This window comes from Agrilus planipennis, unplaced genomic scaffold (genome assembly GCF_000699045.2).
Source record: "Agrilus planipennis isolate EAB-ADULT unplaced genomic scaffold, Apla_2.0 scaffold30, whole genome shotgun sequence".
Lineage (NCBI taxonomy): Eukaryota > Metazoa > Arthropoda > Insecta > Coleoptera > Buprestidae > Agrilus > Agrilus planipennis.
The window spans coordinates 1855797-1880264 of NW_020438923.1; the positions used below are offsets into that span (position 1 = coordinate 1855797).

Consider the following 24468-nt stretch of genomic DNA (forward strand, 5'->3'; position numbering starts at 1 on the left):
TTATCTCCCCTGGTTACTGCTTGAAACTGCGTTGAAAACGTTAGAGTTTCAGGTGCATAAATGAGAAATATACAGAAAATGCGGTGTTGCATGTTTATAATTATCTCCCCTGGTTACTGCTTGAAACTGCGTTGAAAACGTTAGAGTTTCAGGTGCATAAATGAGAAATATACAGAAAATGCGGTGTTGCATGTTTATAATTATCTCCCCTGGTTAGTGCTTGAAACTGCGTTGAAAACGTTAGAGTTTCAGGTGCATAAATGAGAAATATACAGAAAATGCGGTGTTGCATGTTTATAATTATCTCCCCTGGTTACTGCTTGAAACTGCGTTGAAAACGTTAGAGTTTCAGGTGCATAAATGAGAAATATACAGAAAATGCGGTGTTGCATGTTTATAATTATCTCCCCTGGTTACTGCTTGAAACTGCGTTGAAAACGTTAGAGTTTCAGGTGCATAAATGAGAAATATACAGAAAATGCGGTGTTGCATGTTTATAATTATCTCCCCTGGTTAGTGCTTGAAACTGCGTTGAAAACGTTAGAGTTTCAGGTGCATAAATGAGAAATATACAGAAAATGCGGTGTTGCATGTTTATAATTATCTCCCCTGGTTACTGCTTGAAACTGCGTTGAAAACGTTAGAGTTTCAGGTGCATAAATGAGAAATATACAGAAAATGCGGTGTTGCATGTTTATAATTATCTCCCCTGGTTACTGCTTGAAACTGCGTTGAAAACGTTAGAGTTTCAGGTGCATAAATGAGAAATATACAGAAAATGCGGTGTTGCATGTTTATAATTATCTCCCCTGGTTAGTGCTTGAAACTGCGTTGAAAACGTTAGAGTTTCAGGTGCATAAATGAGAAATATACAGAAAATGCGGTGTTGCATGTTTATAATTATCTCCCCTGGTTACTGCTTGAAACTGCGTTGAAAACGTTAGAGTTTCAGGTGCATAAATGAGAAATATACAGAAAATGCGGTGTTGCATGTTTATAATTATCTCCCCTGGTTACTGCTTGAAACTGCGTTGAAAACGTTAGAGTTTCAGGTGCATAAATGAGAAATATACAGAAAATGCGGTGTTGCATGTTTATAATTATCTCCCCTGGTTAGTGCTTGAAACTGCGTTGAAAACGTTAGAGTTTCAGGTGCATAAATGAGAAATATACAGAAAATGCGGTGTTGCATGTTTATAATTATCTCCCCTGGTTACTGCTTGAAACTGCGTTGAAAACGTTAGAGTTTCAGGTGCATAAATGAGAAATATACAGAAAATGCGGTGTTGCATGTTTATAATTATCTCCCCTGGTTACTGCTTGAAACTGCGTTGAAAACGTTAGAGTTTCAGGTGCATAAATGAGAAATATACAGAAAATGCGGTGTTGCATGTTTATAATTATCTCCCCTGGTTAGTGCTTGAAACTGCGTTGAAAACGTTAGAGTTTCAGGTGCATAAATGAGAAATATACAGAAAATGCGGTGTTGCATGTTTATAATTATCTCCCCTGGTTACTGCTTGAAACTGCGTTGAAAACGTTAGAGTTTCAGGTGCATAAATGAGAAATATACAGAAAATGCGGTGTTGCATGTTTATAATTATCTCCCCTGGTTACTGCTTGAAACTGCGTTGAAAACGTTAGAGTTTCAGGTGCATAAATGAGAAATATACAGAAAATGCGGTGTTGCATGTTTATAATTATCTCCCCTGGTTAGTGCTTGAAACTGCGTTGAAAACGTTAGAGTTTCAGGTGCATAAATGAGAAATATACAGAAAATGCGGTGTTGCATGTTTATAATTATCTCCCCTGGTTACTGCTTGAAACTGCGTTGAAAACGTTAGAGTTTCAGGTGCATAAATGAGAAATATACAGAAAATGCGGTGTTGCATGTTTATAATTATCTCCCCTGGTTACTGCTTGAAACTGCGTTGAAAACGTTAGAGTTTCAGGTGCATAAATGAGAAATATACAGAAAATGCGGTGTTGCATGTTTATAATTATCTCCCCTGGTTAGTGCTTGAAACTGCGTTGAAAACGTTAGAGTTTCAGGTGCATAAATGAGAAATATACAGAAAATGCGGTGTTGCATGTTTATAATTATCTCCCCTGGTTACTGCTTGAAACTGCGTTGAAAACGTTAGAGTTTCAGGTGCATAAATGAGAAATATACAGAAAATGCGGTGTTGCATGTTTATAATTATCTCCCCTGGTTACTGCTTGAAACTGCGTTGAAAACGTTAGAGTTTCAGGTGCATAAATGAGAAATATACAGAAAATGCGGTGTTGCATGTTTATAATTATCTCCCCTGGTTAGTGCTTGAAACTGCGTTGAAAACGTTAGAGTTTCAGGTGCATAAATGAGAAATATACAGAAAATGCGGTGTTGCATGTTTATAATTATCTCCCCTGGTTACTGCTTGAAACTGCGTTGAAAACGTTAGAGTTTCAGGTGCATAAATGAGAAATATACAGAAAATGCGGTGTTGCATGTTTATAATTATCTCCCCTGGTTACTGCTTGAAACTGCGTTGAAAACGTTAGAGTTTCAGGTGCATAAATGAGAAATATACAGAAAATGCGGTGTTGCATGTTTATAATTATCTCCCCTGGTTAGTGCTTGAAACTGCGTTGAAAACGTTAGAGTTTCAGGTGCATAAATGAGAAATATACAGAAAATGCGGTGTTGCATGTTTATAATTATCTCCCCTGGTTACTGCTTGAAACTGCGTTGAAAACGTTAGAGTTTCAGGTGCATAAATGAGAAATATACAGAAAATGCGGTGTTGCATGTTTATAATTATCTCCCCTGGTTACTGCTTGAAACTGCGTTGAAAACGTTAGAGTTTCAGGTGCATAAATGAGAAATATACAGAAAATGCGGTGTTGCATGTTTATAATTATCTCCCCTGGTTAGTGCTTGAAACTGCGTTGAAAACGTTAGAGTTTCAGGTGCATAAATGAGAAATATACAGAAAATGCGGTGTTGCATGTTTATAATTATCTCCCCTGGTTACTGCTTGAAACTGCGTTGAAAACGTTAGAGTTTCAGGTGCATAAATGAGAAATATACAGAAAATGCGGTGTTGCATGTTTATAATTATCTCCCCTGGTTACTGCTTGAAACTGCGTTGAAAACGTTAGAGTTTCAGGTGCATAAATGAGAAATATACAGAAAATGCGGTGTTGCATGTTTATAATTATCTCCCCTGGTTAGTGCTTGAAACTGCGTTGAAAACGTTAGAGTTTCAGGTGCATAAATGAGAAATATACAGAAAATGCGGTGTTGCATGTTTATAATTATCTCCCCTGGTTACTGCTTGAAACTGCGTTGAAAACGTTAGAGTTTCAGGTGCATAAATGAGAAATATACAGAAAATGCGGTGTTGCATGTTTATAATTATCTCCCCTGGTTACTGCTTGAAACTGCGTTGAAAACGTTAGAGTTTCAGGTGCATAAATGAGAAATATACAGAAAATGCGGTGTTGCATGTTTATAATTATCTCCCCTGGTTAGTGCTTGAAACTGCGTTGAAAACGTTAGAGTTTCAGGTGCATAAATGAGAAATATACAGAAAATGCGGTGTTGCATGTTTATAATTATCTCCCCTGGTTACTGCTTGAAACTGCGTTGAAAACGTTAGAGTTTCAGGTGCATAAATGAGAAATATACAGAAAATGCGGTGTTGCATGTTTATAATTATCTCCCCTGGTTACTGCTTGAAACTGCGTTGAAAACGTTAGAGTTTCAGGTGCATAAATGAGAAATATACAGAAAATGCGGTGTTGCATGTTTATAATTATCTCCCCTGGTTAGTGCTTGAAACTGCGTTGAAAACGTTAGAGTTTCAGGTGCATAAATGAGAAATATACAGAAAATGCGGTGTTGCATGTTTATAATTATCTCCCCTGGTTACTGCTTGAAACTGCGTTGAAAACGTTAGAGTTTCAGGTGCATAAATGAGAAATATACAGAAAATGCGGTGTTGCATGTTTATAATTATCTCCCCTGGTTACTGCTTGAAACTGCGTTGAAAACGTTAGAGTTTCAGGTGCATAAATGAGAAATATACAGAAAATGCGGTGTTGCATGTTTATAATTATCTCCCCTGGTTAGTGCTTGAAACTGCGTTGAAAACGTTAGAGTTTCAGGTGCATAAATGAGAAATATACAGAAAATGCGGTGTTGCATGTTTATAATTATCTCCCCTGGTTACTGCTTGAAACTGCGTTGAAAACGTTAGAGTTTCAGGTGCATAAATGAGAAATATACAGAAAATGCGGTGTTGCATGTTTATAATTATCTCCCCTGGTTACTGCTTGAAACTGCGTTGAAAACGTTAGAGTTTCAGGTGCATAAATGAGAAATATACAGAAAATGCGGTGTTGCATGTTTATAATTATCTCCCCTGGTTAGTGCTTGAAACTGCGTTGAAAACGTTAGAGTTTCAGGTGCATAAATGAGAAATATACAGAAAATGCGGTGTTGCATGTTTATAATTATCTCCCCTGGTTACTGCTTGAAACTGCGTTGAAAACGTTAGAGTTTCAGGTGCATAAATGAGAAATATACAGAAAATGCGGTGTTGCATGTTTATAATTATCTCCCCTGGTTACTGCTTGAAACTGCGTTGAAAACGTTAGAGTTTCAGGTGCATAAATGAGAAATATACAGAAAATGCGGTGTTGCATGTTTATAATTATCTCCCCTGGTTAGTGCTTGAAACTGCGTTGAAAACGTTAGAGTTTCAGGTGCATAAATGAGAAATATACAGAAAATGCGGTGTTGCATGTTTATAATTATCTCCCCTGGTTACTGCTTGAAACTGCGTTGAAAACGTTAGAGTTTCAGGTGCATAAATGAGAAATATACAGAAAATGCGGTGTTGCATGTTTATAATTATCTCCCCTGGTTACTGCTTGAAACTGCGTTGAAAACGTTAGAGTTTCAGGTGCATAAATGAGAAATATACAGAAAATGCGGTGTTGCATGTTTATAATTATCTCCCCTGGTTAGTGCTTGAAACTGCGTTGAAAACGTTAGAGTTTCAGGTGCATAAATGAGAAATATACAGAAAATGCGGTGTTGCATGTTTATAATTATCTCCCCTGGTTACTGCTTGAAACTGCGTTGAAAACGTTAGAGTTTCAGGTGCATAAATGAGAAATATACAGAAAATGCGGTGTTGCATGTTTATAATTATCTCCCCTGGTTACTGCTTGAAACTGCGTTGAAAACGTTAGAGTTTCAGGTGCATAAATGAGAAATATACAGAAAATGCGGTGTTGCATGTTTATAATTATCTCCCCTGGTTAGTGCTTGAAACTGCGTTGAAAACGTTAGAGTTTCAGGTGCATAAATGAGAAATATACAGAAAATGCGGTGTTGCATGTTTATAATTATCTCCCCTGGTTACTGCTTGAAACTGCGTTGAAAACGTTAGAGTTTCAGGTGCATAAATGAGAAATATACAGAAAATGCGGTGTTGCATGTTTATAATTATCTCCCCTGGTTACTGCTTGAAACTGCGTTGAAAACGTTAGAGTTTCAGGTGCATAAATGAGAAATATACAGAAAATGCGGTGTTGCATGTTTATAATTATCTCCCCTGGTTAGTGCTTGAAACTGCGTTGAAAACGTTAGAGTTTCAGGTGCATAAATGAGAAATATACAGAAAATGCGGTGTTGCATGTTTATAATTATCTCCCCTGGTTACTGCTTGAAACTGCGTTGAAAACGTTAGAGTTTCAGGTGCATAAATGAGAAATATACAGAAAATGCGGTGTTGCATGTTTATAATTATCTCCCCTGGTTACTGCTTGAAACTGCGTTGAAAACGTTAGAGTTTCAGGTGCATAAATGAGAAATATACAGAAAATGCGGTGTTGCATGTTTATAATTATCTCCCCTGGTTAGTGCTTGAAACTGCGTTGAAAACGTTAGAGTTTCAGGTGCATAAATGAGAAATATACAGAAAATGCGGTGTTGCATGTTTATAATTATCTCCCCTGGTTACTGCTTGAAACTGCGTTGAAAACGTTAGAGTTTCAGGTGCATAAATGAGAAATATACAGAAAATGCGGTGTTGCATGTTTATAATTATCTCCCCTGGTTACTGCTTGAAACTGCGTTGAAAACGTTAGAGTTTCAGGTGCATAAATGAGAAATATACAGAAAATGCGGTGTTGCATGTTTATAATTATCTCCCCTGGTTAGTGCTTGAAACTGCGTTGAAAACGTTAGAGTTTCAGGTGCATAAATGAGAAATATACAGAAAATGCGGTGTTGCATGTTTATAATTATCTCCCCTGGTTACTGCTTGAAACTGCGTTGAAAACGTTAGAGTTTCAGGTGCATAAATGAGAAATATACAGAAAATGCGGTGTTGCATGTTTATAATTATCTCCCCTGGTTACTGCTTGAAACTGCGTTGAAAACGTTAGAGTTTCAGGTGCATAAATGAGAAATATACAGAAAATGCGGTGTTGCATGTTTATAATTATCTCCCCTGGTTAGTGCTTGAAACTGCGTTGAAAACGTTAGAGTTTCAGGTGCATAAATGAGAAATATACAGAAAATGCGGTGTTGCATGTTTATAATTATCTCCCCTGGTTACTGCTTGAAACTGCGTTGAAAACGTTAGAGTTTCAGGTGCATAAATGAGAAATATACAGAAAATGCGGTGTTGCATGTTTATAATTATCTCCCCTGGTTACTGCTTGAAACTGCGTTGAAAACGTTAGAGTTTCAGGTGCATAAATGAGAAATATACAGAAAATGCGGTGTTGCATGTTTATAATTATCTCCCCTGGTTAGTGCTTGAAACTGCGTTGAAAACGTTAGAGTTTCAGGTGCATAAATGAGAAATATACAGAAAATGCGGTGTTGCATGTTTATAATTATCTCCCCTGGTTACTGCTTGAAACTGCGTTGAAAACGTTAGAGTTTCAGGTGCATAAATGAGAAATATACAGAAAATGCGGTGTTGCATGTTTATAATTATCTCCCCTGGTTACTGCTTGAAACTGCGTTGAAAACGTTAGAGTTTCAGGTGCATAAATGAGAAATATACAGAAAATGCGGTGTTGCATGTTTATAATTATCTCCCCTGGTTAGTGCTTGAAACTGCGTTGAAAACGTTAGAGTTTCAGGTGCATAAATGAGAAATATACAGAAAATGCNGGGTATTCAAATATCTTTCAAACGGATTTCTCAGGAGATCTAGAGATTTCTCAGAATATTCAAAGATCTTTCAAACGGATTTCTCAGAAGATCTACAGATTTCTCAGAGTATTCAAAGATCTTTCAAACGGATTTCTTAGAAGATCTAGAGATTTCTCAGAGTATTAATAGATCGTTCTAACGGATTTCTCAGATGATTTGGAGTTCTCTTTGGATATTTCAAAATTGACTCTTCTAAAGGATTCTCCTTTCCTTAATCGTTTGTTTCGACAATGATCGTCTCCTGAGGGTGTGCTGCTATTAGTTTCAAGAGTAAAGCGAGAGATTACGGTCAGTTGTCGAGAGGACCTTGTCCCCGAAAAAGGCACCGAATCGGCGGTCGTTCCCATAACAATTCGGCCTTTTTTTCGGTGGCAAGTTCGTCGAGTCAAGTGTGCCCGAGACCTTCCTCACACCCGGACTCGCGTCCACCGAATTTCGTGCGGCCGATGCGAATTTGGGCAACTTTCACCAACGAGCGTCGCCACACGGACGCGAGAGACTTCGCACACATAACAGTAGTACAAAGTTGGTTGATTATTAGTTCTTCACTTGAAGGCGCCGTCGTGCAACGTTGCCAAGCGGCCATAGTATCTAGTTTGTGCCCCACTCGGCGCTGCCTGCCGCTTGCTGGTATGCAACTCTATTCCGTACGGCCGTACGACTAGTTAGTGGCCTACTTTATACCTGGTCAAACCCGCAGCACCGAATAGCTGTAACCGTAGTACAACTTTTACCGTTACCTCGCGCGGTCTGCGCCACTGCCGCTTTCGTTCTTCGCCAACAACATCAACAACCAAAACAACAATAACTCTCTCGTACTACGGCCGCTACTGCACTTCGTCGCGCCGTTGATCGCTGGCGCGCTTTCAGCATACGTCGACTCAAAAAAGATCAGCAGCGTCCGTCTAGTTAGTTTACTTCTTTACTTTTAATCATCTACTACAGAAGGATTATATTGTGAATCGTATCGTCCTTTCTTGAAAAATGGAATTGGCTCCGTTGCCGCCGCGTCACGTTCGGTAATATCGTGGAGCACGAGAGAGAATCAAAGTCCAGATGATCGGGTGATCCTGCGACGAAAGTAATAGTGATCGAAAAGGAGCGATCCAGGAAGCGGCTCCGTCTCAACAGAGAGAGTCCTAGTGAGCGCCGTTTCCGTCAGATGGATGGGCGAAAATGTCGTCACTAGGTGAGTGCAACAAGGAGTGTTGTTATCGTTAACATACTATAAGTGTTGTCGATTCTTCTCATTTTCGCAAATTCGAATTTTGCAAAGAATCGCACGAAGGAAATCTGGTCTGCGGCAACAGGTGGCGTAACAGTCAGTCGTGGTTGTCGTATTGTGTCTTTCGCTCTCTCGCGAATCCGACATACAGGAACAGGTAGTAAAGAGCGCGTATGTAATACCGTTATTATGGTCAGGTAACAGACACCGCCGGCTACACGTAATTCGAAAGTTTGAGACTTTCACTTTTGCCGCATAGCAGCGCGGAAACATCGCAGGTAAACCGCGCGTTTCACTTTTTTCGACGTCTGATGCCAATCGTTTGGATTTGTTTCTGCACTCACGCACATCTACATAAAAATAAAACGCGACAATTGACACCTGATCTTTCTCCAGAAGCAAAAGACAATCAGATACACCTGAACGGATTACGTAATATTGAAACACTTTTTCCATCAAGAAAAATAAACAATTTTATTTCGAAACTAACCTACCCCAAAGCAATTAACCTTCCGCAGCAAATTATTATAATTGTGTTTGTAACTATTTACAATTATTATTATTATTATTATTACCTCGTTCCGTAAGCAAACGCTTACGTCACCAGCAGAATGTTCTCCGAAAAGTTTCGACTACCGCAAAAAAAGTTCGTTATAGAGGTAGGCACTACCATAAAAAATCTACTAATACAAACAAACAACAATCAGTTGCCCGCTGCTTCGCAACATTAATCATTACTTGTGCATTTCCTTAGAGGACTCTCCTTTCTATATTCATCTTAAATTACATAAGAACGCGATAACAATAGAATTAAAGATGTCGGTGAGAGCTTCCGGTGTTAAGTGTACGAAAAATGATACAATTGAAACTACGGAAATAAAATGATAATGTACATAAAAAAAAAATATGACAGTCTGTCGATACGCCCATGGTTGCCGAAAATTAGAAAGTAAGGAAGGTTAATACCCTGAAACGCGTTACGATTTTGTTGTTGAACTACTTTTACGGTGACGCAGTTAAGTTATCTAGCCTACGAACACTGTGTCCGCTCGAATTGTTCGCTGTTTGCTCGAAATGTACAACAGAGATAAAATTTAACTCGTTTCGTAAGTGTGCAATTGTTACGCCGAGTTGTAAAAAAAACGAAACAATTGATTACTGGGTTGCCACTCGCTCAAAAAAGAACAGTAACATCCATATTTCCCGTAAGGCACCGTAGGGGCTAAACGTTTTTTTTTTAAAAAGTTTTGTTTTGTTGTCACTTCGCTGATGCTCGAAAAGTTTATTATAGTTTATTTGGCCCAGTTGTTAAGATGCAAAAAATTAGCCTGACAAGATAAGATATCGCATCATCACTTGTTTACTCCTTTTCGCGATATGCAGGCTAGACACGGAACTTTTTTGTAGAGCTATCTACTCAGAAAACACATCCATGCATGGGCGTACTCAATTTTTATTGTTCTATCTTCCAGACTAAACATTCTTTCATAAGACGCTGCTTCTCTGCTTACGTAACACCTGGAGTAGCTGGGATAATTAAATAATTGCAAGGAAGTATCCTTGAAGACCTAGGCGTTGCTTCTTTTTTTCAGAACTCCTTTAATTGAAATCGCGCCTCCGCCCATGAATTGCTATCTAACTATCTACCTATCTATGCAACTATTGAAATCTAAATCCTGGTTGCACTTGTCTGGTTAGGTACGAATGAATACCTTAGTGTCATTCATGGATGAAGTCGTATTCCTAGTAGGAATTTTCGTTATTTCGAGACTGAGTTTAATGTAATCTCAAAGTATGTATTGTCCATAAGCCATTATTATCAATAGTTACAGTCCTCACGAAGGTAAATGAACACAATACCTTGACTATAACAATGATACACAGGTCTTCGAGAAGTAATCAAGGTTAAATTGCTGACATATAGAATGTTATAAACATTAATTTTGCTTTGTTTCTTCAGTACGTCCTCTAAGTAAAAGTTGTATTAGATTATGCAAGATTATTGAAACATTAGTAATCTCTGGTCAAACCGAACGTTTCTCGGTTCATTTCTAAGATTCTTCCTACAGCCTTTTCACCCAGCGCAATCCTTAGTGTATAGAGGCATGCTAAGTACTCGTTATTTTTCTCCGTTTTACACACAAGTCTATTGTGTTAGTTCTCTTACATAGATCGGCTAATTTCTGGGATTCTTCATCCGATCGATCTTATTGATTTCTGCACAAAATCTCTTTAGAAGACACTGGCGGTGTCTAATTTAGTGTCTCCATGCCTTTTCCAAATGTATTGTGGCCATTAATCCAAATTAATTATGCTTTTGTAAAGCTTTAATACCCATTAGCTTTTTCAAAATTATACACAAACCCATCCTGTTAGTCTGTGAAGTCTTCCGGTAAATTTAAGAGCGTAAGTCAATAATAAATTTTACTTTAGCTCGTAAAAGGGGGTTGACACCCGTCTTTAACGACAGGTTAATTATGTTCTGTCTGTCTTGCAAACGTACCTAGATGTACGTACACCTCTCACGCCTTCCAGCTCCATACAACATAGAGGTGAGCAATTAATATCGTAAAAATAGTCCGGAGGGCTAATGAACTTGTCGTTGTTATTATATGTCAACGTTTCGTCGAAGTTTTAAGTTCGAAATAAATAAAACTTGTTTTATGTCAAGCGCATTTTCTTTTTTTTTTCCTGCTGCCACATTTTACGGCTAACTAATTTTATGGTGTAACACTTATAGAATGGGATTGTAAAAATGGAAACTCCCTATGGTCTTCCGGATGGATATTGGATCCCATTGGGACCATTTCATGTGATCGGATCCGATCTATTTATGAACCGAACCGGAAGATAAAATTAAAGTCGTTAGATATACAGCAGTCGTTATTTTCGACCCAATTGGCAGGTCTTATTGACAACATTTCCTATATTAGAAAAAATAGACGATGCATTTCCAGTTGTGGGTAATAATCCTGGATTATCACTATTATTAGTACTCAGTCACCTCAGTTTCTATTAAGGTTTGATTATATTGGAAACTAACGTTGAAAGGAAAAATATTCTTTTCGAATTCTCGTTTTGAATTTCACGCCAATAAAACTGTTTACATCGATAAAACCTCAGGAAATGTTTCGCTGGTGTTTCAGATAATAATTCGTATTCAATACATACACACATTTACGTATTTCATAGCGCAAATTAGCTGTAATACGTGCTCCTTCTAATTATATTGTTGCGTTAATAGAAGGTTGCATAAAAATAAACTGTTGTAAGTGTAATGTACTCTGGTGAAGGACTACGATGAGTATATAATATAATCGATGTTCAAGGCGTTTTTGCGCTAACATAATATACTTTGTGCTAGGCTCATCTATTTTACAACCGAATCTCTGTCGATGCCAGGGAATATTTCGACATTCTGCCTACCAAAAATACCAGCGAGATTCGAAACTTTTCGTACAACGCGGAAGTATAATCCCTCACAAATGTTTCCCAAAAATTACTTAATCCTGGAACGAAAACAAGACGTCATTTTATTTTTCTTGAAACATTTACTAAATCCTCCAATTGTTCGAAACGTGTTAGACTTTTCGGACTACAAGTTTTAGAGTTAGAGGGTGATATTTTGGGCACATTCTTCGTCGAGGAAAGGCTTTTAGGGTATATTATCTGTGACACCTATAATTTGAGGTGATCGTGTAGATAACGATTCCAACTTTACCATCAGATCTACGGAATTCCAAAAATTATTGGAGCATTCTCGGAGCAAAGCAAGTGGCTTGCAACGGATTTGGTGAAATATGCGATCAATATGTAGATAAACTTGAATCACATTGATATTTCGATGTCAAACCTATTAATGCTAAAGGTTATCTTCAAAACATATCCAGCCAAACTTCGTGTAGAGTCTTTGAAACGCGATGCACCCAACATACGAAGAATTAAAATAATAATAATTAAGTAATTATTGCTCTTGCGATTTGCAATTAAAAGTATTTCGTCAGTGATTGAACAGGTCGTAAGAGATGGCAATACAGTTCGAAATGTTTGACAACTGATAACGAATTCGGTTATCGATTTTTTTACAATCAAATACAATCCATCCATTTTTAACTGGAATTGATCTTTAGGCACATAATTCGTCAAAATTTCGAAGCTTGTTGTCATTTACAATAGAAAATAGTTTAATAATTAATTGTCCTATACGATTGAAAATTATCTTCATGTTCTTAATATGCGTCGAGCCGATTCAGAAGACAATTTGAATGATTAATTAATAAGGAAGCGAGATTGCTTGGTCGACATCTGTATTCCTGGATAGTAAAGTCCAAGGACTCTGATTCGTCAATCAGGATTTGTAATTACAATAGACTGTCATTGCCTACTTCTTAGATCTAGTGCATTCTTTAGAAAACTATCTTCAGTTTCTTTTGCATATTTTTTATATCTACCATAATTTGGGTCTAATTTTCATCGAGTAGTTTGTCCGCGTCCATAGCAAAAATTTCGTTTTACGACTAGTGCTAGTAAAATCGAAGGGGGCCCCACGCGATCAAAATACGTTCCTTGTTAAGGTCATCAGCACCAAGGTGAAAAATGGAATGACTGGATAATGCGCTCTTTTCTTCCTTCTTTATTTTCGTCACAATTACGTGAACGAACAATTCATTGTCATTGCTGTCTTTTGCCACCTTGAAAACAAAAAACAAACGACGAGAGAGCGCACCAGGTATAGTATACACATATATGTACGTAAAACGACAACGCAATTGACTTTGTTTTTGTTTCTAACTAATTTAAATTTACAAAAACGCGCTGTATGCAAATATATAAATATGTAATTGGTGAATAATTCTTTTCTCATCCACTAAATGGTGACAGCCGGAAGACTGAATCAATTAAGAAACGATCCACATCTTCCTGTATTGTTCTTTTGTGTCGCATAAGGACTATCCATTTGTGGCATTTTCAAATGTTTCTTCTGGTTCTATCATTAGGTATATATATTCACATTCTTTTCCGGGTTGATGTGTTCCAACAAATGAGGTAGTATCTTCCTAGCATAGTTTCATGTTGCTTATGTCCTATGCCATATTTGTTTCTGAAGCACATCAATTCTTGCGCTTCACAACTTATTCGAAGTTTAAGACGTCACTGTTCTACTAATCCTGATGCAGGATATGCAACGGGCGATGTTACTCGCATCCTTTATCAGTTCAATTACAACATTTGAAGCGCCGATAAGAATGCGGAACAACCGACGACGGTTGCCTTTTTCGATGATGCGTTAACGTCGTTCTCCCGAAAGCCCGCCTTACTCTATTTATAAGTCCAAAGGATGTTGTTAAGGACGTGCATTTTGTGCCGTCGACGATCCGTTATCCTTGAAGTAATAATACTTTTAAAAATACTGAAATAGAAACGGGACGTGCACTTGGACCTGAAGACGATTTGGTAAAGTGGAACGGTTACATCAAGCTATTTTAGGAAGAGACGAGGAAGTACAGGTGCCACCAGCCACTACTCACATCGAAATATTAATTTCTCCTTAGCTGTCTTGCGTCTCTTTAATTATTATTGGCCAGCATTACACACGATCTCCCAACTGCGGATGACGACCCGCCGCTGGTTTTCCGCAATTGAGGAACGGGGAGACGTAAGCAGAGGTAGCGGTCGCAAGGCAAAGCTAGCGGAGCGGTAGTAATGCCCCAATGCCACGTCTCTGACACTACTGACCTAACTTAAAACAGCACCAACGGCCTTCGAACGCGCGCGGCTCGCGAGTTTTCGTGCGAAGCCTATACATAATATAATACACACTTACACGCGGACACTAACTCGCACAAATAGCTAGATGTAACATAATCCTCGTAATGTGTTTGTTGACTTTTACGTAATTGTCACAATACATTATTTTATGTGGTGGTGCGGCAGGAAGGCGTTAAAATAATTTTGCTAGCACATACACAATAATTTCTATTTATACTTGTGGCAATCATTAACTTATGTAGTCAAGATGGGACATATGTCATGATTCTTTCTACAAATGGATCCTTCTGTTTCCTTATTGTTTTCTTTGGAATCCTTAATGAGTAAAGGATACCGATCGATATTAACGATCATTCTCAAACTCTTGCCAATAGATTGCGATCGTCCTGTGTAGATTTACTGCAAATAATTTTAATAGAGACCTTGCCGGACTATGACGTAAAACGTATCCCACACGAGCCAGTGGCGTACGATTACTTTTTACTTCTTATTGCTGCCCTCGATAACAAAAGCAAGTCAGCTAGGCCGATATTTCAACTACGCCTGTCTGTGGTACTACTGACCTAACTTAAGCAGGCAAACAGCCTTGAGTACACAAACAAACGAGTCTGATACAATATATACACACACATCACTGTATTAGTTAGTATCTCTATATACTAACCATCGTCTTTGTTTAATTTCGTGACGAAGATCGAGAAGGAAACTGGCGATGGGATATATCTACACACACACACACACACGTATGTCACTGTATTTACACTCATCCATATTTATTTATTAATTAGAATCAACTCATGACAAGTGATCTCATATGACTTGTCATAATTGCAACCGCAGTGGGTAAGGTCATGGATGAATGCGTTTCAATTTGAAAAACTTTATTTTTACAAAATCTATATTACACATATATATCTGGAACTGGAAGTGTTGGAATCCTTTTCCATAATTCTTGGTTGGGATGTGGTTTTTGGATCTTCTTATTTTTAGAGCCGTTGTACGATGAGCCCCTACTATATTTTTAGGGAAAGAAATTAAATCATTTTATGTCTGTAGACATTTAAAATAGCTTTACGATCCTGTAAATGTTGAAATATTAATGAGACAGGTTAAATAATATTACTAGAAATTATTTACAGCAGGGAATACGCTCACTAGGATTAACATGCGTGAAATAGTTGAGGTCAGTGCTTAACATTTCTACAAAACGCGTAGAACTGTATAACAGCATACGATAACCCAGGGAAACATTTTAAATATAGTCAAGGTATTTTGTAACTAAAGGTTTTTTTTATAGATACTGTATCATAGATTATTTCAGAAAGACTAACACTGGCAATTGCTCTTGCGTCAATAACATTGAATATTTTTTTTGTCGCAGAATGTGCTCCAATGAGTAATTTCATTATGAGACGCGGAAACAAAAATGCTTGTTTTTCATGGTTGAGGTTCAGGTTGCCGGATTCGTTTTTGATTTCACTGTCGGACAAGTACACTGTCTCCGTTGTGAAGAACATCACCCATCGACCTCGAAATCTAACACATATTCATAATATGTGTCGTACCTGTTTCCGTATTTACACGTCATACACAACAGTCATGGAATGGTTTACGATATGATCACATTGCAAAAGACTTTTTTTACCATTCTACTGTCTTGTCAGTTTCTTCTTCAACAAGAAAAATTGTTAGATATAAAAAAACCCCCACGGACAATGAACCTGCTCCATCGTCGACATAAATATAAAATATCATGGTTAAAATATCTACTTGGCCTTTATTAAAAAGCGAAATAGTTAAGATACAGGTGGCGCAGTGTTCAGAGTATAGTGTACATTAGTGTATTAATAACCAATTGCAATAATAATGGCAAATGCAATTTGTGGGCGTTGAACCAAACAACATTACGACAAATACCAAGGTTAGCGTTTAATGCGCTTATTTTCCACAATTTTTATAACCTAGGAACAACAACAATATTAATTCTTATTTATTTTAACGTGCGCAGACATTTAGCCCTAAAGTCAAAGCCAAATATATTTACTGGAAACAGACGAGGAAGCTTCTCTTATGTCATCATTGCAACTTTTAATCATTGCTTCTTAATGTGCTACTTGCAACTTCTAATTCTCCTAATCTTTTGAACATTTCAATTCTGATATGCCATTCCGATGACTATCGCAACCCTTACATCTCTTGGTTACTCCAGTATTCTTTCACTGCTATCTTGCACTTACTTATTTATGTTCCGACCATTTCAACCGCCCTGTACATACGTAAAACCTGACCATCACAATGAAAAAATTGTTACACAATTCCGGAACCGAGAAAGCTCTCGTAGATAAGCAGTAGCAGCAATAGACGCGCTTGTGAATGCAGTAAGGCGGGACCTGGCGATACGTGCTTTTTTTATCGTCGACTGCACCAACCAAAAACACTCGTAAATGAATAATAAGTAAATATCAAGTAGGATGGATGTCGTACGCGAACGTACAACACATGAATGAAGGCACGGACACAAGCGTGTGACAACAGATTGTCATCACGAGGTGTGACTCTAAAAATATTTTTATCAGGCTTTGCATGCTGATAGGTGATGTAGGTGCGTTTGTCACAAAATCATTTAAACGGTTTCTGCACTTGTAATCGCAAAATGCTTTTGATCCTATGGGATTTCCATGGGATTTTGGGAACATCTTTTTGTATGGGGTTAAAAACGGTCTTAAATCATCTACTACTTGCGAAAGTTGCGCAACTTTTTCTCCCATGGGTTTGAATGTTCATACGAATTATTTGAATTCGCCTAACAGTGAAAGGGGCAATAAATCATTTATTGTCAGTTCGATAGTGTTTTGCCCTTTTGAACGATCTTGACCGGTGTGGTTTTTATAATATATTATGACACATGACGTGGCTACTATCTGGCATTGACCATTTCTTATTTATGTGAAAACTGCTATACTTCCTAGCTCATTTTTTCTATCACTTCCGCACTGTTATCGGAATTGGAAAGTTTCTGTTTGAATCTTTTTCGTTTCGCATAATCTCCTCCATTTCGTTCAGCAAACTGAGCTGAGATGTACAGAGCAATGGTCGTTCAGTTACTGTATGCATGTATAAAAATATAGAAGAAGCAGCATCAAAACATGTTACATCATCGACTCAAATTTGGGTCAATCTCTTGTCTTGAACTTATCGTTAGTTACATAGTCGGTATCTCAACGAATGAATGATATTTCGACAATGGCTATTGCATTGTATTAATTATTTACATTTCCAGCAAAGCAATGATTCCAATTTGTACGTCTAATAATAGCAATTAGAATGCATGTACTTAAATTTGGTATACAATTGGAAAGCAGAAGAATGAGGCCCATTCTGGGCTGAATAACCTCTAGTCTCAATAACCTGTTTAGAGTCGATGAAAGATGTGCAAGGTTATAAGGCACATAAAAAAAAACGTATTTCTAACATCATTTTCTTTCTTGTTTCCCCAGGAATTATGACCTTCACCCGAACTCCGTGTGAGCTCGACAAAATGAGCCTTTTCCAAGACCTGAAGCTGAAAAGGAGGAAAGTGGATTCTAGATGCAGCAGTGACGGTAAGCCACTAAAACGACGCCATATTCAAAACAACACAACTCGCAGAATCGGATTGGCGGCATTTTTTTTGAACGAATATTCGAAACATAAACAATTGCTCCAATGACAACAATAACAAAAGCGTCATGCACAAAACGAGCGAATAAAAAAAGCAATGTTAATACATAAATTAGCAGCAAAGCAATAATAATAATTTGCGCTTTTATAATTGAACTGACCCTTGCCAGTATACGTCGTGTTAAAGAATTGTACTTATGCACTTTCAAGGTTCAGGTCTGCTCAATAACGAGACCATATTAATTTGCCCAGGTATAAGTCATACTTGTACTCTTTTCTAACGGCGCTGCGGGAGAAAACGTATTACGTTGCCAACTTTCTTGCAGTGGAATTAAGACATATCCTCTCCCGCTGATGATCGTCCTGTATATATTAGGATCCCTTGCATTTTACGTCTCCCACGGCAGCTAAATATTAATTGAGAAATATGGAGATCCAGCAAACAGTATAAATGTATTTATCTATTTGTTTTGCAGTAAATAAATGCGTGTAGGCGAATTGTATGAAGTCATTCTGCCAAAGTTTACGGCAGTTCGCGTGAACACATGCACAGACATTTCTAACGTTTACACACACCTCAAGGTGCTTACGTCCTTCGCGTAGTTGAATGGCCCCGTTATTTCTGGCACTAGGTCTAATATTTCCTAGGCAGGTGTTTGTTCTGAGAAGATGCCCGGCGACATTCTAATGTTATCCGATGATTTTTCTTTTCGCGACAACCTCAAGTATGTGTAATCTCACCATATGTACACAGGATCCGAAAAAAAAAAAATAAAAACTAAATTGCATAATAGAATGAATTCCGGTGTTCGCCTCTAGACGAAATCTTTCCAGATGGAATGCTTGCTCGTTTCCATTACATGCGTCAATGCATTGCATTATTTCTTATTGCATTACCAACACTTAATTTATGCTTGGATTGAATTAAAAACAACGCGTGAGACGCGATAGAAACACTCCTAGCAATTATAACTATCATCGGTCTGTCTCTTTCTGACTTTCGTTCAAAGGTTACCGTTTTTGCCAGAGTTCCGTTTCTGTTTGCTTGCTCGAAAGAATCCATAAATTGCACTGAAAGGAACAGGTAACCTTCAGTATCCGCGCGAAGGTCTCGTTAAAGAAAGGGCACTGACCCGAGATACCCTTCGCCTTACTTATTCAAATGGACTTCTCGCAACAAATCGCAATGATGATGATGATGATGATATTGTACCATAGACACTCTCTAATTGCTGCGCTAATCGAAATATTTTGTTCTATCTCCACTCGTTACTCGCGGAATATGCGGATATTTATCTTTATTTACGTTAATGTGAGCGTGTGTCATTAAAATTCTTGCTGAATTAATAAATCTAATGCTGCAATCAGTTCTCCAAGAACATCCATCGTCATTCAGTTAGATTCATAATAACAGCATTATCATTCTTACTCCCTCGTCAGACTGAGCAAAATGTGTTTTTGCACTTTTCATTACAATCTACTTCTAGGCATTCTATCTGTCCGATTATAGGCGAGTCGGTAGCTGACACCAGCACATCTTCGCCGGATATCGTCAGCCCCCCGTCGCCCAAAATGTCCGAGGTGAGCGCCTGTCCGCCGAGTCCCGACTCAACGCCCCGACGGATGCTCAAGGTGGAAACGGGGATGGATACCACGGGGATGACGTGCATAGAAGCGACACACCGAAGAACAATCAAAACGGACATTGGCGGTTCGGATACAGGGATGACGTGCGTGGAATCGGCGCCTCCACGACGACTGCTTAAAATGGAACCGAATGAAACTTCGATGACGTGCGTCGAGGGTCCCAGTGTGTTCGACGGCGGCGGCGGCGGCGGAGGAAACGGGAAAACCAGCGTGATCCGACCTCTGTCCGTTATCCGATCCCAGAGTCCACCCGTGCGTCAGATCTCCAACGAAGAATCGTCCCCTCCGCCGAGGCCGCACAGTTCGCCGGGTCGGCCGGCCGTCACGAAATCAGCACCTCAAAGTCCATTAACTATGTCGCCTGTGACCAGCTCGTCGTTACATCTACCGCCTCCACTAACATCCACGATGACCATGCAAACCACCCTGGCGCCTTGCACAACCGTCGGCGTCATATCGTCACCCCAGGCCGTCGTGATACAAAACCAACTTTGGCTACAGAATTCGAGGATAAACGGCGTCAAGCCCGAAATAATTGGAGGGAACTTGGGTTCGCCGGCTCTCATCGAACCGAAAAGCCCTAGTCCCGGTCAACGGATGGGATCGAGTGGAATGATCCGATCCACTCCTACTGTGATAATGGGAGAAGCGGGCGGAGTGAGAACTATGATATGGTCTCAGCCACCACTGAACGTGGCTCCGCCGTTACTGGATCCCCAGTTGCACGGTTCCACGTCCAACTGGAGCACCGGTAGCGGAGCGAGTTCCACGTGCTCCAATCCCGAAGAGAACGCAGCCCAGATGCTCCTGAACCTCGGCCAGGAGAGAGAAAGACCTGCGGCCGGCAAGATCGTGACGGCCGCAGGCACCGTTCGAAGTGCGCCAGGCGTCACCTCTCCCCTATCTCATTTTAATAACGTGCCCTTGAACATGGAAAGACTGTGGGCGGGAGACATAAGTCAGTTGCCAGCCAACCAACAAATGCACGCCCTCAACCTCACGTCCACCACTTTGGCACCGACGTCTCTTATGTATGTCGGTTCGAAGATAGACGCGAGGTCGCTGGGCACCACGGACCCGTCGACGACCAATATCTTCGGGGGCGCAGTGACGGCCGAACAAACGACGGAAGAGGAAGAGCAGCCGATGATATGCATGATATGCGAAGACAAAGCGACAGGTCTCCACTACGGCATCATCACGTGCGAGGGATGCAAAGGTTTCTTCAAAAGGACGGTTCAGAACAGGAGGGTGTACACGTGCGTCGCCGATGGGAACTGCGAGATCACGAAGGCGCAACGTAACCGATGCCAGTACTGCCGGTTCAAGAAATGCATCGAGCAGGGCATGGTGCTCCAAGGTAAGATTTTATCAGCAACGGCCGATTTCATTGAGTAATTAGTTAGAGTTAATGTTGCAACGTGTACACTTGCACTTGGTATGTGGGCAGCGGTGGTCGGTAGTCCGTCGGTGTAATACATAACATGTTGTATAAAATGCTATACGCGCTGAACTTCCACGGAGCCATTGTCAGCAACCTTATAGCGCAAATGTGCAATGAGGACGTTGCTTTATTTTCTGAATGCTTGTTTCATTACGACTTTGACCTTCTCCGTTAATATGCGTGCCTCAGTCGTCGTGTAGGCGTTTTTTTTTCTTCTTTTTTCCGTGTTAGTGCATAAAAAGCGAACGAATCTAAGCATCTTGGCACATGTAACGTTTTTTTTAAGGATTTTGCTTGATTTATCTCAACGCCTTCGAGGAAGAGACTTGTAAATTATCGTTCAAGTTACGTTTAAACTTCCGGTCTTTTCCTTTGTCAAATGATAGGCACACTATTAAATTTAAATTGGACGTGAAGACGTATTTGCCCCTAGATAATAATTCCTGGTGGTCATTATTTAGTTATTGAATACGTAACGTGGCATTTTCAGCGGTTCGGGAAGATCGGATGCCGGGGGGTCGTAACAGCGGTGCCGTTTACAACTTGTACAAAGTCAAATACAAGAAACACAAGAAGTCGACCAATAAACAGCAGCAGGCTCAACAGAAATCCACCGGAATGGACAAAGGGGGCACGGCGACTCCCGTGGGAGCCACGGTCCTCCAACTGAAGAGCGAAGTCCTCCAGTTGAAGAGCGAGCACGCCATGGGAGGTGCGGGAGGAATGGGTGGAGGGACGGGTAGCGGCAGCACCGCTGGCGGAGGCGGCGCCCTACCTCAACTAGGAAACGGCACTATCCTAAAGACTGCTCTGACGAACCCCAGCGAGGTGGTGCACCTCCGCCAGAGGCTCGACAGCGCCGTAAGCAGCTCCAGGGATCGTCACTTCTCGATCGAATACACTCACTCTATGATTCAAACGTTGATCGATTGCGACGAGTTCCAGGACATCGCGACGCTTCAGAATCTCGACGATCTTCTCGATCACAAGTCGGATCTGAGCGAGAAACTTTGTCAAATCGGCGATTCGATAGTATACAAGCTGGTGCAATGGACGAAACGGCTGCCCTTCTATCTGGAACTTCCGGTCGAGGTGCACACCCGTCTCTTGACGCACAAGTGGCACGAGCTACTCGTGCTTACTACGTCAGCATATCAGGCCATCCATGGACCTCAGAAGACTGTGCCTTCGCCGTCTGAAACCACCACCGCGGAACAACTCGCGGGGGGCATCCTAGAGCCAGACTTTACGCAAGAGGTAAGTTGTTCTCCTTTAGAACTCCCGAAATCTTGCGAGCTTCCTAACTCCCCTTAAACCATGAGGCTTACATGCCCAACAAAACTTTTTACTACTTTCAGGTGAATAAGAACTTGTGTACTTTACAAAACTGTCTGACGTCAATGATGGGCAGGCCCATCACGATGGACCAGCTGCGTCAAGATGTCGGGCTCATGGTCGAAAAAATTACACACGTCACGATGATGTTTCGACGGATCAAACTGACGATGGAGGAGTATGTGTGCCTTAAAGTCATAACCATGTTAAATCAAGGTGAGATTAAGGACATACACACCCACCACCACTCATCCCCCTTAATAAACGTCTTAAGTAATACAATAGTACAAGGGAATTTTACAAAGGCAGCAGCTAATAATGTAAATTTATTGCATAGACATTTGTGTTATGGTTTTTGAACGAATTGCAGTACCTATCGGACCCTAAATGATAATTTTAATTGCTGCACTGACACCGATCTAACCTTGGCAGATAGTGTTTTCATTAACTTAAAAAACTAGAAGTTAATTAATCAAATACACATTCAGAATTTCAAAAATATACTCAAGTATCAGGCGGAAGGTCATACTAAATCACTACTAGTATTTTTAACGAATTAATTGCGCTGGAGGTCAGGTGACCTCGTTTCTTCTTTAAAATTTTTGAAAAACCTCCGCACACTCAACGAACTGATGTAGTCTTAGGTACTAACGTCAAGTTTTGGACTAGAACATTTACTTACGCTTAATACTAATTCGACAGGGCGGCCCGGAATTAATATTAGTAATATGGAATTGGAAGGGATCCAGGAGAGATACATGACCTGTCTGAGAGCATACACCCAGCATGTTTATCCTGATCAACCCACCAGGTTTCAAGAATTGCTCTTTAGGTTACCAGAGGTAAGAAAAGGTTTTTTATTGTTTTTGTGCGGGTGTGAAGTGCGAAATTTGCCATTGATCCCAGAAACAGAACATGTCTCCTAGGTCAGAATTTCAACGTGACTTTGTGTCCAAATTCAGTTGGTGCATTTTTAATTGCTTCTGTCTTGAGTAATTAGTAAACTTTCGAAAATCAAATGGACATGTGGTTATTTGATGGGCAATGCCAAAGTTAATGACCTTAGCAATATTTTAATGACTTCGTTATTCTTACCTCAATAATAATAACAACTACAAGTTTCAAAATTAATTGGAGAAAAACATCCAAACTTTGCATGTACGGTACCGCGAAGCTTTAGCACATCGCGGAACTGTTTGTCGCACCTTCTGTCGAGTTAGCAGAACAGTTACGAACGGTTCGTCTCCGGTCGTCACACGACGGCAATGTTGCCATAGGCTCGGAGTTTTTCAATTTTTTCAAAAAAAATGCTTGAGTAAAATATTGCAATTGTTGCTTTTCAAATGTCACTACTGTTCTTCTAGTTTTGCGACACCTGTTTTTATTTCTTCTTTCTTTTGTTTTTACTAAATTCGACAATCAAACGTTTGTGTGAATCGGTAAATTTCAATTAATAAAGCGTCAGTGGAGATCTGACATCATTAGGCAATCGATCTCTTAACGAAGATGACGTAACGTTCCTGAATACGTCACATCGATATCGACGCGAACGCAGTTGAGATTGTTTGTCTTCTGTTTTTAATAAACGACAGTTAATTTTACCATTTTGCAGGTGCAGTCCGCTGCGGCACTTCTACTAGAAAGTAAAATGTTCTATGTTCCTTTTCTTCTCAACTCTGCGATCCAGAGATAGTATCAAGACTTATGCTCGACATGAGAAAAGATAGGGTCTCCTGAAGTTCCTGGCTTTATTATTGTAAATATCGAGACATAGAGATTTTTATCAGGGACTTCGGGAGCCAAACAAATGAATACAAACAAAAAAACAAAAACCGTTCACACGATAGTGAAAAAGTTAACTATTACACATGATACAAAGGCAAGGTGCTCTTAAATTCCTTTAGTCTATTTGAGATGAAAAAAAAAAAGTATAACGGCTTCAGAAACAAGAAAAAACAAATGCTTGTGTCAAGCGTTATGGCAAGTGTATATTTAAGCTTTAAGAAGAGATGTAATTTTTAATATGAAAGATGATATTGTTGAAGTCTCGTCGGTTTTTCTTTGTTGTGGTTTTCGAACTCGGCCAAGTATTCAAACGACAAAATTATCGTTGTTAGGTAATTTTTAATTATACTTATAAGTAATTATACATATAATTGATAA

At 39.5% G+C, this 24468-nt stretch overlaps 1 protein-coding gene across 5 annotated transcripts in view; it reads left to right on the forward strand.

Annotated features, from left to right (window-relative positions):
- Positions 1-24245, forward strand: part of LOC108732345 (hormone receptor 4) — a 62882-nt gene extending 38637 nt beyond the window's left edge. For 3 of the 5 annotated variants that reach the window (XM_018463094.1, XM_018463096.1, XM_018463097.1), the window contains 6 exons: positions 17717-17821; positions 19390-20886; positions 21461-22227; positions 22329-22521; positions 23008-23147; positions 23918-23998. In XM_018463094.1, coding sequence (XP_018318596.1) covers positions 17717-17821; positions 19390-20886; positions 21461-22227; positions 22329-22521; positions 23008-23147; positions 23918-23998 — 2783 coding nt within the window. Of the gene's footprint in view, positions 1-7907; positions 8415-17716; positions 17822-19389; positions 20887-21460; positions 22228-22328; positions 22522-23007; positions 23148-23917 lie in introns of those variants that run through there. The other 2 variants (XM_018463095.1, XM_018463093.1) reach the window with 2 other exon arrangements.
- The last annotated feature ends 223 nt before the right edge of the window (positions 24246-24468 follow it).